Source organism: Notechis scutatus, chromosome 2 (assembly GCF_049901735.1).
Source record: "Notechis scutatus isolate UNSWTSFEM ecotype Mainland chromosome 2, rNotScu1.2, whole genome shotgun sequence".
In the NCBI taxonomy this organism is placed as follows: domain Eukaryota; kingdom Metazoa; phylum Chordata; class Lepidosauria; order Squamata; family Elapidae; genus Notechis; species Notechis scutatus.
Window position 1 is genome coordinate 146,236,051 of NC_142010.1, and position 21,079 is coordinate 146,257,129.

General features: G+C 39.7%; 1 protein-coding gene and 1 long non-coding RNA gene across 2 annotated transcripts; both read left to right on the forward strand.

Moving 5' to 3' along the window:
- Positions 1 to 928: 928 nt before the first annotated feature.
- Positions 929 to 16,405, forward strand: NEUROD4 (neuronal differentiation 4). Its single transcript, XM_087956532.1, has 2 exons — positions 929 to 1,550; positions 12,803 to 16,405. Exon 2 carries the CDS (start codon positions 12,812 to 12,814, stop codon positions 13,799 to 13,801), a length of 990 nt encoding a protein of 329 aa, XP_087812658.1. The 5' UTR covers positions 929 to 1,550; positions 12,803 to 12,811; the 3' UTR covers positions 13,802 to 16,405.
- A 728-nt stretch (positions 16,406 to 17,133) lies between these two features.
- Positions 17,134 to 19,397, forward strand: LOC148132295 (uncharacterized). The gene is made up of 2 exons (XR_015747820.1): positions 17,134 to 18,805; positions 18,926 to 19,397. It is a non-coding gene; the product is annotated as an uncharacterized LOC148132295 (long non-coding RNA).
- Positions 19,398 to 21,079: the final 1,682 nt, after the last annotated feature.

Below are 21,079 nucleotides of genomic sequence, written 5' to 3' on the forward strand. Positions count from 1 at the left end.
TGCACAAATTTAATTCAATCCAGGAAGTAAACCCAAGGATGGATGAATATGTGTGTGTGTGTGTATATGCATACATGCCTACAGTCTGTCATGTGTGTCATTCTAGCAGCAAGGTAGGAAGTTGACACAGAATTGGCACCCTATTTTAAGTGTTTGTCTACTATGCTGGTGTGAGGGTGAAGGGTCCTAATGGTTATCCATAGGCAGCAGAAATGAAATAGGGGAGAGTCTGAAGTTTGTGGAGCCCATGACAGCTGGGGAATGAACTGGCTGGAAATATTGGCTTTAAGAACAGTACTACAATAGAGAGAAAAGTAGTGACCACGCAGTCAATGAGATCACACAGCCCCTTCTTTTACCACCAACAAAGAAAAGTAATCAGACTGACTTGTTCCTTTTTCCAAAATCCATCACAGGGCTCTCTGAATAAAATACATTTGAAGTTGTCTCAGCAGAATATAAATAACTTCACCAGGATCTTCTTGCCTGGTTTCTCCAAACTGATGACTGTCAGTACCAAGTCTTGGTCTTATTTGCATGAAAGAATGCCAGAGCTGGTCCTTTTCATAATGCAAACACTTTTCACTCACTCCCAGATAGCTTCAAAGAAGCGTCCTATCAGTGCCTCCTCTCTTTTGCAACTCATTTCACAGGGATCTGGTTTTCAAAAAGCACTTTAAGTCTTCGTTGATTTTTTTAAAAAAAATAATTAAATAATTATTATTTTTTTGCCAAAATAGTTTTGTGGGGAGGGGGTGGGGTGTTTGAATGGATGCCTAGTGGCCATCAAAACTTATTTTGATAGGGATGAGCAAACACGTTGTCCCAATGCTTCTCTGGGAGATGGTCACAACAGTTTCTGTACAAGCGCAGATGTCATTTCTCTCTTTACTCTCTCCCACCATTCCCCTAATCTGAGATCAAACGCTCCAGGGTTTGGGAAGTTTGAAACTCCAACTGCTTTGTAAACCCAGAAATTAGTGAAAACGCCGAAGGTTGTTTGTTTGCTTGTTTGTTTGTTTGTTTGTTTTAAATCCCTCGCGCTGGGGCGTTGTCGTTCCGGCTGGGTCTTCTTCCTTCTGTCCCCAAAGGGGAGGAGCTCTCGAGCCGGCTCAGCCAAGCAGAAACCGCCACCACTAAAAAGCTTTCAAAAGTGCCCAGGATCCCAAGGAGGAGTTCGCCAGAAACAGGAAGGAGCTGCTCCGAGGACTTGTGGTTCTGAAAAGTCATTAGAAAGTGAATGCCGGGTGTCTAACTCCAAGGCAGGGCTGAACTGAAGGGTCGAAACTGTCGTCCCCGTCCCCTCCCACCCCTCCAGCCCAGTAAAAGGAACAACCGGAGAAATCGAAAAGGGACGAAAGACAAACTGGAGTTTGCGAGGAACGGCTACTTATAACGCCGGGAGGGAAAGGAGCTGGCCACAGCCTCTGGTGCTGAAAGGTCGGGCCGCGGAGGAAGAATGTTTGAAGACAACTGAAACAGTCAAAGGTCCATCGCTGGCTTCTTCCTCAAGAACGGAGTGAGTGGGACGCGATCAAGATTTCCCTACGGTAAGTTGGTGGAAAGATGAAACTGTCCCCCATCAGAGATCAGCTAGAAGGCATTGCAAAAAGTCTCCTCTACCAGCTGACAAGACCAGGGCTGTAGGTTAAACTAAGTTTTAAACTGCTGCCTGCATAAATTCCTTTTAATAGTGTCCCTTTTACCCTCTGAAATAGTCTGTAATTAAAGGCTTTAATGCATCCCCATAAGCAATCTTGTCTGTGAATACAAAAGTGAGCTAAATGTTAATTAACTTTTAATTAATCCGCATTATTCAATGAGTTAGAGAATAGATTATGTTTGAACTTTATCCCAGACAGCAATGGTTATAATTAAAATCAATTAGTGCACATTGTTTACATGCACACAAACACACTGCCCTTAAACCTATATAATGATGTTGTCTAAAGAATAGTAGATACCGAAAATAATTTCTTGATTTGAATGAGCATGTATGGATGCATAACAGAGATTCTTACTGTTACTTTTTTATATGTTAACTTTAAAGTACTCAATTTATCTGGACAAAGAGTTTAGGTTTCTCTGTTATGGATCCATACATGTTATTCTATTTTAGTCTTTTCCAATTAAAATTTTTTTTAAATATGTTGGAACTACAACTTCCAGAATGAGGAAAGCTTTTTAAAATTCATCTCAGAGAGCTCTGTTGGACAATTCTTGATTTTAATATGTGGCTGGATTAATCAAGTGATGGTGGTTTTTATGTTGTTGTTTAACTGAGGAGGGGTAGTGAATAATCTAGAAAGTTGAAATTGTTGGTTAATGATGGCTTAAAAAAGAGATCTCAGCTACCACAAAATTTGCAACAGCAACATTTGTGTCAGAAAAAAAACACCAGTGCCTTAAGGTTCATGCACATGAATTATAGGAGCATTCATAGGAGAAACAGCATAGAAGAGTAAGTATGTCCCAGAGGTAAGGGAATTTCATCCATTCCTTTACTCAGGTTTGGGGAAAATTTCTTAGAGTTCCACTAAGTTTTCTGTGAGTTCCGACCCTTCTAGTTTTGATATGTGATCAGCATTGGGGAGACGCCATAATAAAGGGCATGCTTGTGTTTCACTAAGATTATTTTCAATTTCAGAGTGAGTGTTCTTGCTGAATGTAATATTCTTGGAAATCATGAAAAGGAGTGGCTTAGACTGATTTTTATTGAGATTAGAACAACTCTTGACAACTTCATGGATATATATGTAGAGTTTGCTTGACACTATTACAGAAGTAACTTGCTATTGCCTTATTCATGCAACTGTAGAGATTTCCTTATAATTTCCTATATTCCTCCTCCTTCAAAGTAAATGTCATTACTTTCTGCCTTTTATTGGAGGGGAACTGTCCTATTCATTATAGTGCATATGGCCTGGACCATTGCAAAAATACTTGCTCTGCTAGCAACAATAATTTCATACTTTCAGGATGCATTGGTCTTTTGATAAGTTACCACATAACTTATGTGCAAAGCTATGCAAAGTTACCACATAACATCTTTGCCATTTGTTCTCTCATTTAAAAAGTGCCCCACTTATTCAGAAACTAGTAGGATTGAGAGACAGATTGGTTGTAATAAAAACATGAAAAGAAGGGAAGAATGATGGTCCTCGCTCAGCTTCAGTGAAAAGCAAACACAAGAGATCTGGGCAAAATTCAAAGTATAGATGCCCACAGCTATTTCAAATAAGGAAACATGATGCCTTACTCCATGCCCTTTGGCCAAGCCCCATCTGGCTCTGCTTTCCCCAGACTTCCCCAATTGAACTGACAGACAGCTTGCAATTCTCTAGGAATATTAATCAGATATTCCCCAACCCTTCAACCTCATGGCACTAGGAAGAGAGTGGAATTGGAAGCTGAGAGAAAGGATTGCTTTGACTGTAAAGATCTCTCTCCTTCAAACAGTTGCATTAACAAGGCTGGCATGAAAGCGTAAAGAAAAAAAATCCTAGTTTCAGATGCAGATATCCTTAAATAATATTCATAGATTCTTGGAAAACTAAGATAGGATAGAGGTATTTGGATATGGTTTGGTAATATATCTTTTGAAAGTAGGACTGATATGGATGTGTATAAGAAAGAGAGAAGGAGAGAAAGCAGCAGCATAAGTATGTACTTTTATTTATATGGAATGAAATTGGCACCAAATTAAAACCTAGCATGATTTGTTTTCGTTTTGTTTTTTCGTTTTTCAGACTGCATTTAGAGAAGGTTTGGATTTTAAAATTCAACCATAAACAGAATTTGTTTATGTGAGTTAATAGCAATAGCACTTAGACTTGTATACTGCTTCACAGTGCTAATGATATCCCAAACCACATCACAATCCAACAAATTCATAACTTGGATTAGGGAAAGAAGAGAGGGGAATGAGAAAGGCTTACCGTTTATTTGAAAATGTAATTAAGTTAGCAAGTGTTAAGCAAAACATTCACGTTGATGGTTTTCCATAACAATGAATTAAAATCAATGTATTCTTATACAGTAGTAAAGCGATTATGACCCAGATTAGTGGAAAAGGGCACATGCTTTCCATTCAAAAGTTCTTAATTTCCTTCTCTAGTTTTTGCAAATAGAGTTGGGCATGACTCTTGGACAGAACTTTGATGAGTTATAATCAATCAGGGAGTATGAGGATTTGATGCAGCTGTGTTTGATATGGTAGCTTTCTGTTTGGAGTTTAAATTCCTTCTCTTGAATTAGAGCTTGTGTTCTTAAAGCATGCTCTTAATAAGCAGCAACCAACACTAGAGATAAACTGTATATCAACATTGTTCAGCTGCCTCCCAGGACTAATAAGAAAATGGCCAAATATCTTTAACTCTAAGGAAAAAGAGTTAAGCTCTAGTGAATAACATCTACATTAAAAGTTTGATTTATTTGTCTTGTATCATATATATGAAAGCTTCTTGTCTTGTATATAGGAAAGCTATCATCGTATATATGAAAGATTCTTGTCTGCAATAAAGATTCCAATCTAGCTATATTGTGCCTAAGAATCTTCTGCCAAATTAAGATTCCTGAAAAGGGAGTTAAGTACCTGCAGAGCTTATATTTATTTGCTCACGTGTCAAGTGATTCTAGAAACAGGGACTTTTGAACATCAGATTGTATGACATAGCCTAAGGATGGGGCTACTCTCCCAAGTAACAGACAAAATTTTCTAAAATCACTCTGGATAGATTGGCTTAATTTGTTGAGTTTTAGTAGGTGACTTTGCCCCTTGCTGATATTGAGGTACAGAATAAAATATAATTACAAAAACTATTGAGTTGGTTTTCATTAGTTATTTTCTCTCTCTCTCTCTCTCTCTCCCTCCCTCTCTTTCCCTCTCCCCCCTCCCTCCCTCTCTCTTTCTCTCTCTGTGTATATACAAATGTTTTACCCAATTGCTTTTTGCTGAGCCCCAGCAGACACACTGTTTTTTAAACTTGTCTTTTTACTACTTAGGTTTTAAGATTTCATTTTGCTTCACTGTATTCATTTGCTCATTGATTCAAAGCAAGGAAGGGAAAATTGTATGAAAGGTAGCTTTTCGTGTTAATAACATGGGTTCATTTTCATCATATTTGTAAGAAAAGACCCCCTGTTCCTTAGGTACCTTAATCCTATATTTGGATTATATTGTGTGACTCTATATCTGCTAACAACCCACTGCTACTTATTCAATCGGTATAAGCTGAGATTGTTGGTATTGTACCAGTCTCCCTGCTGCATAGCAACCTCCTGTGAACTCCTGGAATCCATGCCACGAGTTGACAGTAATATTCCCAAAGCTAATGAACCTAAGAACTTCAAACTACCTCCCCCGGGTCAGGATTTCAAGCAGTTCAGGACTTCCTGGGCCTAACCCAGGTCAGACATTGACTGATGTGGTTTTCTTCTCAGAGCAGTGTCAAGACAATCTGGAGTTGGAAAAAGCTCCCTTTGCCTCCTGTCAGGTTTGGTTCACTCTCTAGTAGTGCTAAAGGTCTCTGGCACTGCCCCCCACCCCACATTGTGGGGAAGGTGGTTCTGTTTGATTGGTCTTCTCCAGGGACCTAATGGACCCTAGCAGGTTCAAGAGGGAGCTTGGGTTTTTTTTCTGAAGGTCTGCTGCATGGCCTGACGTGCTGCCCAGAATAAGGGTCTAGCAGGGTCTTTGATCAGATCACACCATGTGGTCTCTTTCCACTTATGAATTCTGAAACTCTCCTTAGTTTACAGAAATGGGCGATGAAATGGGGTGAGGAAATGGCTACAGTACTGCTGGAAGCATTGAGGAGTGAACCTAACTAAACATCCGTTAGAACTGCTATTAAGACTTACCTTGTGGTGGTAAGGACAGCAGAACATCCGTATTTCTCTGTCATTGTGTCCATGGATAGCCATTTAGTTTTTCAAGGTAACCCAGGCCCTTCTAGGAAGAGCTGCTTGGAAGTTTACTTGCAAGGTCATTGTGAGGAATATGCTAAGCATCTGTCAAATGAAGCTGCTCAGATTTGCTTCACGTCAGGCTCTAGCTTTGAAGCAGATCCTATAGAGCTGGCTGAGGCTCATTCCGGTTTGATACACTCAGTGGAATTTGCTGGTCCTGATGAAGTGGACATTAGGTTCTTGGGATTACTTGTTTGGCTACCTGTATGTTAGGTTCATATTTCTCTTGGTTGACTAAAGCCTCCCAGAAGGTGATGTGTAGTGGTGAATTCATGGTAGTGGTGAATTCATCCCTAAGAGGGGGATCCTTGTCATTCTTGACCTCTCCATAGCTCTCAGTATCAGGGTATCCTGCTGGATCATGTTTGGAGGCTATGAACAAACAGCTTAGTGTGAACTTAGCTTCCTTCCTCCCTTCCTTCCTCTCTTCCTTCCTCCCTTCCTTGCCAGTTCTAGTAAATGTTGATCAAGAATAGATCTATATCACAGTACCTGCATTTCAGGATTCCACAAGGTTCAGCATTCTCTTCACTCCTGCTTAACATCTCAACCCACACTCTGTGGGCCATCATCAGTCTGCAGCATGACAGCAACCTGGCCATGCAATCAAACAAAGCCCGCATCCGACCAGCCGGTGCCCAAAGGTTGCGGGCTCACAGGATCGTTGAATCTGCGCTTATCCCCCCCCCCCCCCCTTCAAACCACAATGCTGGTAGTTCGGTATATAAAAAGCCCTTCATGGTATCAAGCCATGTTATTTGAGCAACCCCACTTCATCCTGACTGTATCTATCAATCAATGCCATCATATCCACATCCAATGTCATCACTATATCTATCAATGCCATCAGATCATGCTACTCAGGTTCTTCCATTAGAGAATGTCATCTGATGGAATCAGGAAGAGATCCTGTTTGATTGTGGTGCCTGCTCCTTGCATGTGATCCTGTTGGGGATCAAACTAATCAAAACTCAGTTGACTTTTTATAAGGTGTTGAGGGCACAGGTCATGGAGGTTAGAATATATTGCAGGGTCTATGAAATGTTTATGCTGATGCTGGATTTTGCTATTTATCTATAGTTTTATCCCAGTTGCAGTTACATATTTATTGTTACGCTATTCAATTAAATCAATATTCTACTCCATGTCATTTTGTCACTTTTAAAATTCTTCCTCAGGTGATCCCAGTCAATCAGAGATCATATAATTAATTGTGATAAATATTCCTAAGGTATTAGGAAGGTATCAAAATGAAATAAGGATAATCTCTTCTACTCAAGGGAAGTTCTAGTTAATCATGCCTCTCTAAGCATGGCACCCAATTAAATATAATCAATAAATTATTAGACCAAGACCAGGGAGATCCAGGTTCACATTCACACAGTCATGGGTTTATTGAATGATTTTGGGCCAACCAATATCAGATAGAATTATTATGGGGACAGAATTGGAGGAGAGAATCAAGGGTGGGATTCTACTAGTTCGGACCAGTTCTATAGAACCGGTTGTTACAATTCTGCAGTTTGGAGAACCGGCAAATCACACCACTGGCTGGCTCCTCCCTTCCCCACCCGCCCCGCCCAGGAGGCTTTCCTGAGGCCCAATCAGGGGTGGTATTCAGGGGGTTGGGGAAGGGAGAAGTGGCCTGAGAGCAGAGCTGAACCTTCCTTAGGATTGAAGCATCTGTTTTTCAGTGGAGACTCAGGCAGCAGATTGCAGAAAGATAGATCTGGGAGTGAAGCTGTGATTCTGCAAGCAGCTCAATCTGCCTACCTGCTTTGCCTGATTTTGGGTAAAAGTTGCTCTTTTTTTAAATAAAAAAATTCAATCTTTACATATATATTTACAATATTTACATACAAGCCACGCCCAGCCAGTCACATGACCACCAAGCCACACTCACAAATTAAGCCACACCCACAGAACCAGCTGTTAAGAAATTTGAATCCCACCCCTGGAGGGAATCATGTATATCCTGCTATGAGCTACTTAAGGATAGATTGAAGATAATAAAACCTTTAAACATGTTGAATTAAAAAAAATGCTTGAAAGAATGGCAGTGAAGAACAAAGAATTATCTTGATAGTTTTAACTATGCATGATTTGGTAATTTCAGAAGACCCCATTAGTCCTGACACAGATGTCTTCCTTTACTCAGCATTTAGTTCAGTTCCAAAGTATGCTAAGGTTATGCTTTGTAATCTAGAAGGTGATGCCTTTCTAGATTTAAAAGCATTAAAATAAGAATAGGAATGGGTGGGTAGCTGTGGGCCCTTAGAAAATCTGAACCAAAATTACAGTCAAAACCTCCTATTCAAAGAAGCTATCTGCTGAAATTTCAAGTAAGGTAAGGGAGAGAAATGAAGTTTATAGAAAGGGTTTACAAAGGAGATTAGGATTGAACTAATCACAAATCTCCTATGGTTCCTACTAGTTGTTCAGCATTATCAATGTATTCCCCTTAAAAACTACTTAAGATGCTAAAGTTAGCAAGCCAGCTAATGCTAACAAATGTGATTGCATGGTATCATCACACTTGCTAAATATGGTACAAATTTGCCAAACAGAAGTTGTGTGTTAAAGGTCATTTATACATGCAGAAAACACTCACAGGAGCATTTTGGCCACTGAGCTCACAGGTCAGGGATTTGTGGCCAATATGCATCCTGGGTTCCATATCTTCACTACCAACACCACAAGGCTGGCAGAGGAGGGAACATATTGAGAGGTTTGAGACAGAAAAGGAAATCTATCTTAGAGGTGCTTATTTTGCATTTTCAGCTGTTGCTTTTTCCAGCAAAATGTCAATCTGGGGATGTTCCTTAGCTTGTAGTGATGGAAGAGAACAATGCCTTTTTCCTTCAGCCTTCTCTATGTGGCCTTCTCCAGATGTGCTGAATAATATCTGAGAATTCAGGAGCTCTAATTGGCACACACACCTGTGGGGCATCGGGTTCTAACCAGATGTTTTTCTTGCTTAATAATGTCATTTTTTGATGGTACATAAGCAAGAAAATCATGTTAGCATAGATTGCAGAGTCACTGTTGCAGCAATCATCAAATCCAAGAAAGCTGAAATTCTGCTCAATCACAATTCTCATAATGAATTTGAATTATGTCCTATACCTCAGATGTATTGAAAATCTTTAGTCAAAGCAGAATTAGTTCCTTATGTGGAAATGATGGGATTGCACCAAGTTCCCAAAGTGATATCAAGTTACCTCAGATAACTTGCACCATCCAAACCTTTTTAATGAGGCAGTGTATGATCTTGCTTCATTCAGGCCTAGTGCAAGATAAATATCACAGTTATGGTAGGACAATCTTTCCAGAATTCTTTTTCTTTTTCATAATCTTTCAGATACAAGATGTCACACATTTGGCAATTAGTTAGCTAGAATTTTCACCTATCGTTCCTCCAGGAGTTTGAGACAGTTTACCAGGAGCGTCTCTCGTCTTCTGATCTCAACAAATGTGTGAAATCCATTGGACTGAGAGAGAGTAACTTGGCCAAAGTCTCTCTGGGTGAAGGAAGAGTTGAAACTAGATTTATTAGTTCCAGATCAACATCATCATTGTACCCCATGGTCTGATATGTTTGGGATAGCGCTTTATAGCCCCCGGCTCAAGTTTCTGGGGGTGAATATAAACTTTGGTACCATGATCTTGGCCAAGTTGCCTTGCTCTGCAAATTCACCAGAGTTGTATAATTGGGGACCCCCCACCCAAGCATAACAGCAGACATCCCTAGCATATAAATTATGTCCAGTCATCCTAGTAAATGCAGAAAGACAGCAAAAGACAAGAGATTTATTGGGTAATTGGATTGCTAGATGATACAGTCTTCAGACCTACTGCAGAAGGACATGGTTAACCCATACCTTTGTAAAATCTGCCTAATCTAAATAAACAACTCCTTAGCCTGATCCGAGGACACTGCTTTAATTAAAGCAGGTAAGACAGTAGTCAGAGTTAGTACTTTTATCTATTATTTCTTCTAGGAAATCTAGATGAATGAACCTTTTATCCCATTTGATCCTCAGTGAAAACCAAGTGAGTTGGCTTAAACAGTCCACAGTCATCCAGTGATCTGTATCTGGTTTGGTTTTTTTTCCTTTCCAATAATCCTCCCACTCACTCTGAGAAAATAGACAATCCTGCCACAGATTGCATAGGGTGTCTGGTACCCCATGCATTTTAAGGTAAAGCCAAATTATTACATTCTGATTGCTTCATAAGGTAAAGACGCAGTCGAGGTCGGTTAACTGCATCCATGGAGTTTTCTTGGCAACAGTACAGAAGTGGTTTATCATTGCCTTCTTTCAGGATGTTTAACTAATGCATAATTGGGATCCGCTTGGTGCCAGTTGCATATTAATTCTCTCTCTCTAATCTATATTACAAGTCCCATCAGGCATATTAAAAGTGGGATTTGCTACATTGGATGTTGCGATGACCAATCGGCTGATTAGTTGGGTGGCACATTTTCAACAAAGCTGCTTATACCTTAAGCTTTATTAAATGAGTACATCAAGCTGACAAGAAGTTGATTATCATGCAACCTGGGCTGCAGCTTCCTTCCCTCCACCCCCACATAGTTACTGTGGCAATCATTATTCATCAAAGGTAAATGAGGTTACCTGGAAAAACGCTCAGGTTTTCAAGGAACTTGCATCAAATCATGGGGCCACATCAGCCTTTCCAGCCATTTCTTTCATCTCCATAGAGACTGAAATGTGATTCTAGTTTGAAACTTAGAAGCTGCCCAGTTTTAGGTTTTAAAAGCAGGTCTGCAAACAGAAAAACGGAAGTGAAGCGTTTCCTAAAATGTCCAGTTCTCTCCAGTTCCAAATCTTTCACACAGTATACTAAATAGCTGTAACTCCTTTTTTTCTAGATATAAATGTTTAGGTAGCCAAGAGGTGCTTTGCACACATAAGAGAAAGGCATCGATAAGCTTAAGAGAACCCCACGATTGACAGAAGCTAAAAAGAAAAAATAACAGTAGAAAGCAAAACTAAAGGGGAACCAAATATGTCAGAAGGCATGGAAGATTTAGTCAAGATTAGGGGGAGGCAGAAAACCAGGGATGGAGGAAACTGTAATGGGGTATCGTGGAAAAGGGCACTGCTGTTAACCAGACCCTTAAAAACACTGTGTGACTGAATTTTGCTGAAGAACCTATTTGTTGATAAAACTTTAAACATCTGAATGTTTATAGCAAACCAAAAGATGACATTTTAGACCTACTTTTAATTATCTAACTGTGTCATACTGACTGCTAGTCAAGCAATACTCTGTTCCCTGAACATTGTGGAATTCACATAAATCCCAATTAATTTGTTCAAGTGGCTTTAATTTACCCTATTCATGGCTAATTTTAGCTGAAACATGGCAATATTTTTTGTTAGATTTTCCTAGAACTCTCTCACAATGTTTATATATATTTGTCTAAAAGCAGACACTTTCTTTTCCCAGAAAGATTTATTTTTTTATTTCAGATGGTGTTTCATTATAATTTAGTTATCAATGTTTTTGTACTCCATCTTGCTATTCCATTTATTGAAGTTGTGTGAAACCCTTAGAAATCCTACATAGGATTTGCCAGCTTCCCTGTCCAATTATTTCTGCTTTTATTTTAAGCATAGTTGAATAGATTGTAGCTTGGCTGTGGATCTTCCCTTTGTAGGAATGAAGACCAGATTATAGGCAAGTAATGAGAATTTCAACTTTAGGATTTCTCATGAAAGAAAATATGTCCCACATGCATAAAGTTGCAGATCCAATCCCTCAAACAAAAATTGGGAAGGGAAAACAGTTGCCTCAGTTCCAGGAACATATTGTCAGACATTGGTAAAAATACAGTGATAGATAGACCAATGATTTGGCTTAGTAGCAGACAGTTCTCTAAGTTCTGAGGTCTAAAGAAATAGCAATAGCACTTAGACTTATATACCACTTCACAGTGCTTTACAGCCACCTCTAAGTGGTTTATAGAGTTAGCCTATTGCCCCCAACAATCTGGATCCTTATTTTATCCAGCTCGGAAGGATGGAAGGCTGAGTCTACCTTGAGCCTGGTAAGATTTGAACTGCCAAACTGCTGGCAGCTGGCAGTCAGCAGAAGTAGCCTGCAGTACTGTACTCTAACCACTGCACCACTGTGGCATAGTGCCTGTCAGCCCTATTAGGAAGTCCAGGCCAGAAAAATAACTCCGTAGGAAGACCCAGAACTACACTTTATGGAGATTGGATATAATAACAAGATCTTACAATTCTGATTGCACTATACTTCCTCTCCTTCTTCTACTCTCCCATGAATTAGGGAGGCATTTGCCTGAATCACTTCTGAATGTTATCTTGTTCCCCAGGATCTAAAAATGTTACACACACACACACACACACACACACACGCCCCTTTTGCATAGGCAAAGTTCTGGCATATTTTTGTCAAAGTCGCCACCCTTATTGTCTGTCGTAGCACACCAGATTATAGTCATCATTCTGCAACTATTGCTGCTAGAAAATGCAAAAGCAAGAGCAATGAGGCATTGCATTTTAAGCAACCCCAGGTAGCTGCTGGGCTACATTAGAATTGTGTATTGTTAAGTTATGCAAGCCTCGGGTTATGGCTGGACCCATTATTCTATGAGTTGTAATTTTGGAGAAAGGACTTGTCTTCAAAATAAAACCCTGCTTAGGTCAAAGATAAATTATATAATACGCTAAATGTGTTATAAGAAAGAATAATATTGATACTTTCTGTTTTATTTCTTTAAGATTTAAGAAGTTAGTCTCACTGAATTAATATGATTGTATGGTTATTTTTTCAGGGTAAAGAGATGGCCAAACTCTACCCCAAGCCCAAAGAGATGGCTGAACTCATGTCTTCTCAATCTTGGATCAATGAAGCATTGAGTGCCCAAAATGAAACAAAGGACAAAGACAGCCGGCAAGCCGCCTATGAGATACTTTCTGGCATTAATGACGAGAATGACAGTGTTGAGGAAGAAGAGGAAGAAGATAATGGGAAGCCCAAAAGAAGGGGGCCAAAGAAGAAGAAAATGACCAAAGCAAGGCTGGAGCGATTCAGGGCCCGTCGAGTGAAAGCTAATGCTCGGGAACGAACACGGATGCATGGACTTAATGATGCTCTTGATAACTTGAGGCAGGTGATGCCTTGCTATTCTAAAACACAGAAACTGTCCAAAATTGAGACACTGAGGCTAGCCAGGAACTATATTTGGGCTTTGTCAGAGGTTCTGGAAAGTGGGCAGACTCTAGAAGGCAAAGGTTTTGTGGAGATGCTATGCAAAGGTTTGTCCCAACCAACCAGCAATCTGGTTGCTGGTTGTCTCCAGTTAGGATCACAAACTCTGTTCCTAGAGAAACATGAAGAGAAAGTCCCTGTTTCTGATTCAACTGTGTCCAGTCATAGTTTTTCTTACCAGTCTCCAGGATTGCCCAGTCCGCCCTACGGAAGCATGGAGACACATCTTGTACATTTAAAGCCTCCTTCTTTCAAAACTCTGGTGGATACTTCCTTTGGCAATCATCACCAAGACTGTGCATCTCCAGCATATGAAGGTCCCTTGACACCTCCTCTGAGCATCAGTGGAAATTTTTCCTTAAAGCAAGATGGGTCTCCAGACCTAGAAAAATCATACAGTTTTATGGCCCACTATCCATCTGTTAGCCTGAGCAGTGCTCACGGGCACACCTCCCATTTTTCAGCCACGGTGCCCAAGTATGACCTCCCATTAGATGTGACCTATGATTCTTATTCTCACCATGTGGTTGGAGCACAGCTCAGTGCAATATTTGGTGAATAAGCCAAGGAGATAACAGGCAAATGGTTTTTAAACTGATTTTTAAACATTTTTTAAAAAAAAATTGGTAGCATCAAAAATATTGTACCAAATATTGGTAGATAAAAAATGGAATTTTAGTTATTCAAACTATGATGGATTTTATTTCCATCTGATTTCATGGGAAGCCCTTTAGAGGAAAAGGAAGCAACGCATGTCCACACTGCTATGAACTTAAGATTTATTTTAATTGCTCTAATTTATAGGCTTTTAAGCCTATGATCTCAACGATTTCTTCTTGCATGACTATTTCATTTGAAAGCAGGTGTAACATTCTTATAATACTGGCAATTTTAGAATCAAATTGAACTCACACCCAAATCTCCTTGCAGGTCTGCAGTAAACAGGACAATCAACCATGTCATTGCCAGTGATGTCTTCAGATTGTCTGTTGTATTTGCTAGCAGCACTTCTGCCTTTGATCAGGATTTCATTCCAGCTCCAGTCCATTTTAGAATTAAAGCAATGTTCTAGATTACCAGTTACTTCCTTAGAGTTGAACGGTAGAGAAAAGGAGAGTGTCACCAGGTAACATAAGTTTCTCCCTTCAGAATTCTGAATGATTTTCCTCAATGGTTCTATGTAAATACTGAACAGCACAGGGACAAAATGGCACCCTATGAGACACTATAGATTTTTGTCCTGTTCCACCTGCTAGGAATGTTATCCTAGCTTATTATTCAAAGATCAGATACAGCCCTTTGATTCCTGACCCCTGAATGCACTCGAGGTTTAGTTCCATCAGCTACACAGTTCTACATCATAACCCATCACAACACCATAAAACTCTACATTCAATCTTATGAAGCGGGGGGGGATTTGTGATTTCTTCCCAAAGGACTTTGGTGAAAATGGAGAGTGTGTAAAGCATCCCAATCCGAGCACACCAAAAGAATGGATGGCTCATTGACTCTTTATGACAGTATATTAATTACCTTCTCTTATACGGGAACAATGTAAGAAAGTGGCAACTAGGAATCTCATTAAGAGGGTGTGTCCTCTCCATTGTGCAGTGAAGAAGCATTCTCTCACATATTGAAAGCAAGAAATAACTGAGGCGTTTCCAGAAGAAATGCTGAACTAATTGTGTCCCAGTTCCACTAATGGAATGGGGGTATGCATGATGATTGTATATAACAATGTGTCCTTGTTAGCATTCAGGACTTCAGAATAATAGCAATAATGGAAATGCTGATGTTCACCAAACCAGCTTTATCACTCCCAAGATCTGTGTAGGTTTTCCCAAACAGAACTAAACTGCTCCAGCCTTAAATCAAGCAAGAAATAGGTCTACTTTTTTCTTCTTTTCAATCTTTTCTGGCTACACTCCAGAGAATGGTTGACTTGCAGCATTTCTCATCCTGCTCATAATCTGTATATACTTGAAAGAAAACAAATATAACCATGCTCATATTGAATGGGTGGGGTCCATTGTGTAGAAAAAAATCTGTCTATCACTGACTGGAGCTGTTTATGTACAACAAATCATAATGATCTAAAACCTGGCTGTGGACACTCAATATATTTTCAGGCATATCTTTTCTATATAGACAGGGCATAATGTACTGTATGCATATGGATACTGTACACATACTAGCAACTTCCTGGAATGTGAGAGATCCCATTTCCAGAACCTCATTTGATTGATAGGGTTCCTTATCTGAATGACCTCCTGTATTATGATTATACTGTTGTCAGCTTTTCCATATCCAAGTCCCAATTAAAATTGCCATTTGTTTCAGTCCAAAAATTTAAAAATGTAATTTGATTCTATTTATCCAGTGAATTCCATGTATTATCAATAACGATAGATTCCATCTTAATTTTTATTAAAAATGAGTGGCAACTCCATGAGAGTTTCCAGGAAGCTAAAAAGCAGATGGAAACACACACACACACACACACCCTTTTTTTTTTTAGAAATTAGAACATGCAGCAAAACTTCTTGCCATGGGAAGTAAAATGTTCTGACCCAACTGGGTTCCCAAAGAGCAAACACAGACAAAGGCAGCAGCCCCCACCTTTTAAGGTTTAATAACGAATTCTGTTCTGAAGGCTGCTTTCCACTAATTAGCTCCGACAAGAAAGAGCCTTGCCAAGTTGTTTAACAAGGCTGCCAAAAACTCAGAGATAAGAACTGATTTACAAAATTCTCCAAACACGAACTAAGATGTCCACCAGCTGAGTTTAAGAGCTTCTTTGCTGTCTGCAAAGAACGCTTTTTCAAACCTGGCTTTTATCCTCTTGAGGGAGGGGCCATTACCTTGCAGCCTTACTAACGAGTTGCCTGTGCTGCTGCAGCTGCTCTCTCCCACAATCAATCCAGTGCGCATGCTCACTTGACACAGGCTCCTCGGGAACCTCCTCATCACTGCTGCCAGCCCCCACAATCTCTGAAGGCAACAGTCCACTCCCTGATGGTCCTGGCCCTTCATCAGAGTCCTCGCTCTCCTCAGCCACCTGTACCTGCTGCTGGCTAACCACAACATAAAACTAAAATAGAGCTGAGCTAAAAGTTCTCAGAAGACTTTATTTTAATGTATTCTGGAAAATTTCTCATTTTTTTCTTAAGAATTCCACCAAGAAGATACCTTTAGAAAGGTGGAGTTGTTTTTTTTCAAATATCCCTGACACTTTGGAAGTGTCAGGCATCATGTTTCACCCATATCTTGTTGGCTAAGGAAGATCTTATCCAAGACACTGAGGAAGATCCAAAATGAGGCCAGATGGTTAATTCAGCATCCACTGTTCTTTAAAAATTGCCTTTATACCTGGAGAAATTTAGTAAAATTCTACCCCCATTTCTATTGACAAATATATTCATTTGTATACAACTCTCCCATAAAGAATTGTTCCAGAGAATAAATAGGGTAAGGAATTGTACAATCAAAGCAATCTCTCTTGATCTATATTATTCCTCAGTGTTATTAACATTACCCAAATCTTCCCCCATTTTCATTACAGCCTCATTCATTAAGAAATAATAGCAATAGCACTTTCACTCATATATAGGGGTGGGATTCTACAGGTTCGCACCTATTCTCTAGAACCGGTTGTTAACATTCTAAGCAGTTTGGAGAACCGGTTGTTAGAAGAAATTACTGGTCTAATCCTGTAAGGAAGGCAGGAAGGAAACATTCTGGTGTTGCTTACAGAAACTGCCTCTCCATTAACCCTTATTACATTCTTGGCAGGACTAGACTTCCTGTCTCAGGAACTCCTCTGGAGTTATTTTTCCCTCCTTTGCTGGTACTTCGCTTGTGTGGAGTGACCAATCAAAGTTACAATGGCACTGAAAAAAGTGACTTATGACCATTTTTCACACTTACAACTGTTGCAGCATCCCCACAGTCATGAGAGGCCAGGCGAGGAGATTCGTGCCTCGATGTGAATGATATTGAGTTGGCCACACCCAGCCAGTCACATGACCACCAAGCCACACCCACCACTAAGCCACACCCACAGAACCAGTTGTTAAAAAATTTGAATCCCATCCCTGCTCATATACCACTTCACAGTACTTTCGCTAAGCGGTTTACAGAGTCAGCCTATTGCCCTCAACAATCTGGATCATCATTTTACCAACCTTGGAAGGATGGAAGGCTGAGTCAACCTTGATCTGGTCAGGATCAAGCTCCTGACAGTGAGCAGAATTAGCCTGCAGTACTGCATTATAACCAACTGCACCGCCATACAGTGGTGATTGCTTTTTTTTTTTCATTTATATTTTACCAAGGTTATCTATGAACAATATCTTGCGCTAACTATCTTAGAATTCCAAGTGGCTCCTGGATTTAAAATGCAATTGAAGTTTCATTTCCAACATGATATGGAAAATATCATTCTGCTTTCCTTTTCTATTGAAACACTCAAGAAATTAGCTTCAAGCTTGAAATGAGCAAATTACCCTTCATATAACGCTGAAGTACAATTCTCCATCAGTGTCCATACTGACTACAGCTGTTGGACATTGAATAATGTCTAGTGTATCACAGGTTCCTCTTCTACATAAATATATCAGAGCAGGTGCCATTTAACTTCATGTGCTATAGCAGTTCCTCATCAAGAAGATTGCCAAAGATTGTGGAAAGGAAAGAAACATTCAGGTACTGATTTCATGCATCCTAACTTGAAAAACTTTCAAGCTGGGATTGATAAAAGCAGAGCTAAATGGGAGGAATTATTTTCATAACTGTATTTTAGAATGGTGCCAGCCAAGATAAGCCATGGCTTCTCCCCACCCCTACCCCCAATTATTGATTATTTATCCAGATTTTAAGTTATTCTTTGTTCATTTCACATAAAATGTGAATGGGGATTTTCACTCACAGGAATTTAAAGTTTTTAGTTGGAAGTTTTTGCATTGTGGGGTTAAATGTATTTGTAAAGGTGGATTTCTCTTGTGTGTTCTTTGTTTTGTGTGCCTTTGCTCCATAATTATTTATTAGCACATATTTATTTAAATTATTCCTTGCCTTTCCTCTTTTCGGGAGGCGTAACTCCAGCCCATAGTTTCATCAAAAAAATTAAGTGTATCCCTGTTTAGAGGTAGCTCTTTTTATGACTATTTAGGAACTGTTCCCGCTGGTTACTGCATTGGCAGAAGTCAGTACAAACAAGGAACATTTCCAAGGCTCTGCAATAATAGCATGTAATCTTATACTTTACTCCTTCATCAGCCCTGAGAGGTGGGGTATATCTCAGTAGCAGAAGGAGAGATTGGTTGACTGAATGATACATCATCACAGATCTCTGGTATGCAGGTAGAAAACTATTGTGTTCTTCTGGAAGCGTTGCACAATTTCAGGAAGAAGTGAGAAATGGATATGAATAGGTTGCTCCAATGCTGTGTGGACTCTTGACATGTTCTCAGAACCAGATATGACTCTATACCCAAAGGAAGTGATATGGAAAGAACTGGTCTCAATTTCCAATCTTGCCTGCAGAGAACTGGCAGGGTCATGGACAGTTGGAGAAGCAGTAGATCAGGGGTGTCCAACCTTGGCAACTTTAAGACTTGTGGACTTCAACTCCCAGAATTCCTCAGCCAGCTGGGAGTTGAAGTCCACAAGTCTTAAAGTTGCCAAGGTTGGACACCCCTGCAGTAGATCTTTCTTTGCTCTCCTGCAAGGGACATACAGGGTTACTCTTTTTTTTTGTTTATTGTTTTTTTTTAAATCCCAAATTATATTTTCTATTCTGCGATAGCCTAAATTTGTAGGCAACCATAGATGCAACCCTCCAGCCAGTTATCTGTCCCACGCAATTATTGTTCCTTGTCCACTTATCCAAGATCACATGGTTTCAGCCCATAGTTATGTAGCTTCTGTCCAGTCAGCTAGGATAAAGAAGAGACCAAACATTGTAGAGGGATGATATGAAGAATTTCAAGAATTCACCTTTAACAAAAGAAACCTTCCACAATAAGGAGGATGGTCAGAGATGGTTGGGTGTAATCCATGGTATGTTTGTGATTTTTGTACTAAATATATATGCATATATATTTTATCCTTTTATATTCAAAATGGCTCTTTAGCCCAAATAAAATCAATGACTCTTGTTTGAACTAAAGCCTTCTTTTATTAATGAATGAGTATCAAGGTCTAGGAAAGAAAGAAAGAAAGAAAGAAAGAAAGAAAGAAAGAAAGAAAGAAAGAAAGAAAGAAAGAAAGAAAGAAAGAAAGAAAGAAAGAAAGAAAGAAAGAAAAGAAAAGAAAAGAAAGGAGGGAGGGAGGGAGGGTTGGTCTTGTCCCTCAGTATAAGGAACTTTCAGCCCAACAACTTATACCAGTCTAAGAAATCTGTCATATTGGTCAGGGCCACTTTTACTCTAACAGCTATAAACTTTTGTGAGTCTTTTGGTGTGGTCTTCCCCCACGCTCCCATTATCATTATGTGAACTAAGCAGGGGCTTGCCTGGGATACTTTCTCAAGTTAGTTTCTTGGCTCAGGCTCAATGAACCTATCTGTCCATTGACATGGTAGCAACTCTTCCTCCCGTCCTTCAAGGCCATTCCCTATCTCTTCTACAGGAAGCTTACTTAAAGCCTAGGATATAAAAGATGACACTAAATTCAACAAGGAAGAGCTGCCAGGATTATAGAGAAGTATTCTAAACATACAGAAAAAAAAATTCTTTCTTGGTACGCATAAAGGAATATGTGAGACAAATCATCCAGCTTCCATAACAGTTCATATACAGCACAGTTGGTACCTTCTACTAGCTCTGTCCATACTGAGAATGAGGACTACAAGGAGATGACAATAAAGAAACACAGAACATAATGACTTCTTCTGGCTAGTGTACTTTAGTGACCAAAACTGAGTGACCATCTGGATATTTGCAATCAGATTAGGTAACCCAACTGAGAATGAGGGAGGTATTATGGATTGAGGAGGAGGACATAAAATGCACATGAGAATCCCATCTCAAATGTCTCCAAGTATCTAGTTGTTTTTGCAAAATTTTCACATCTGCAGTTCTAACTATGACTGACAACCCCACCTGATCAGCCAAAGATGTTTTGACTAGATTCACATGGCAGATTTATCTCAGTTACTCAATCAATGTTCTGGATTTACACAATGCACTGACCCAACATGTAGTATTGTCACATACTTATGCTAAGTTCCTCCAGTCCTGACAAAGATTAACACTAAGCAAACTTAGCATGTTGCATGAATGTAGACCTGAGTCTTTAACTGACCTTGTTAAGGATGATTTGCAATCCCATCCTTACAGTCCCATTTCAGAGTGTAGTGTTAAATGTGTAAACATCAAGGAAGGAAATGACACACACTGCTTCAGACCAGTAGCACCTCAGTTTCCCAGACCTGCTACTAATTTTCTCTCCACTCTGTAGGCAATGACCAGGCTGAGCTCGAGGGAGGGGTCAAATGTGTCATAAGTCATGAGTCTCTGCGAGCCAACAAAAGATCTGGGACCATCTCATCTTGAATGCCTTTCTTATCTCCCACTCATTTCCCTTGACTGCTAGTTAGTCAGATTCTTGTAGAGACCTTAAGCTTGCAATAAATATTTATACTCATTTGAAAGGCCTGATTCTCTGATTTACCTGGTGCTCGACAACTCCCCAGGTTTGTACGTTTTCTAGCAATCCTCAAAAAGGGAATATATGGGTTGTTTTTTTCTGAATGCTATTGCAGAGACTCAAAGAGCAAGGACGTTCTCAAAGTCATGGTAGCACTGAATTGCCCAGTAGGTTGCGCAGTGAATAGCAC

Coding starts and splice junctions, on each gene's coding strand:
- NEUROD4 (XM_087956532.1), top strand. CDS start 12,812: ATGGCCAAACTCTACCCCAAGCCCAAAGAGATGGCTGAACTCATGTCT.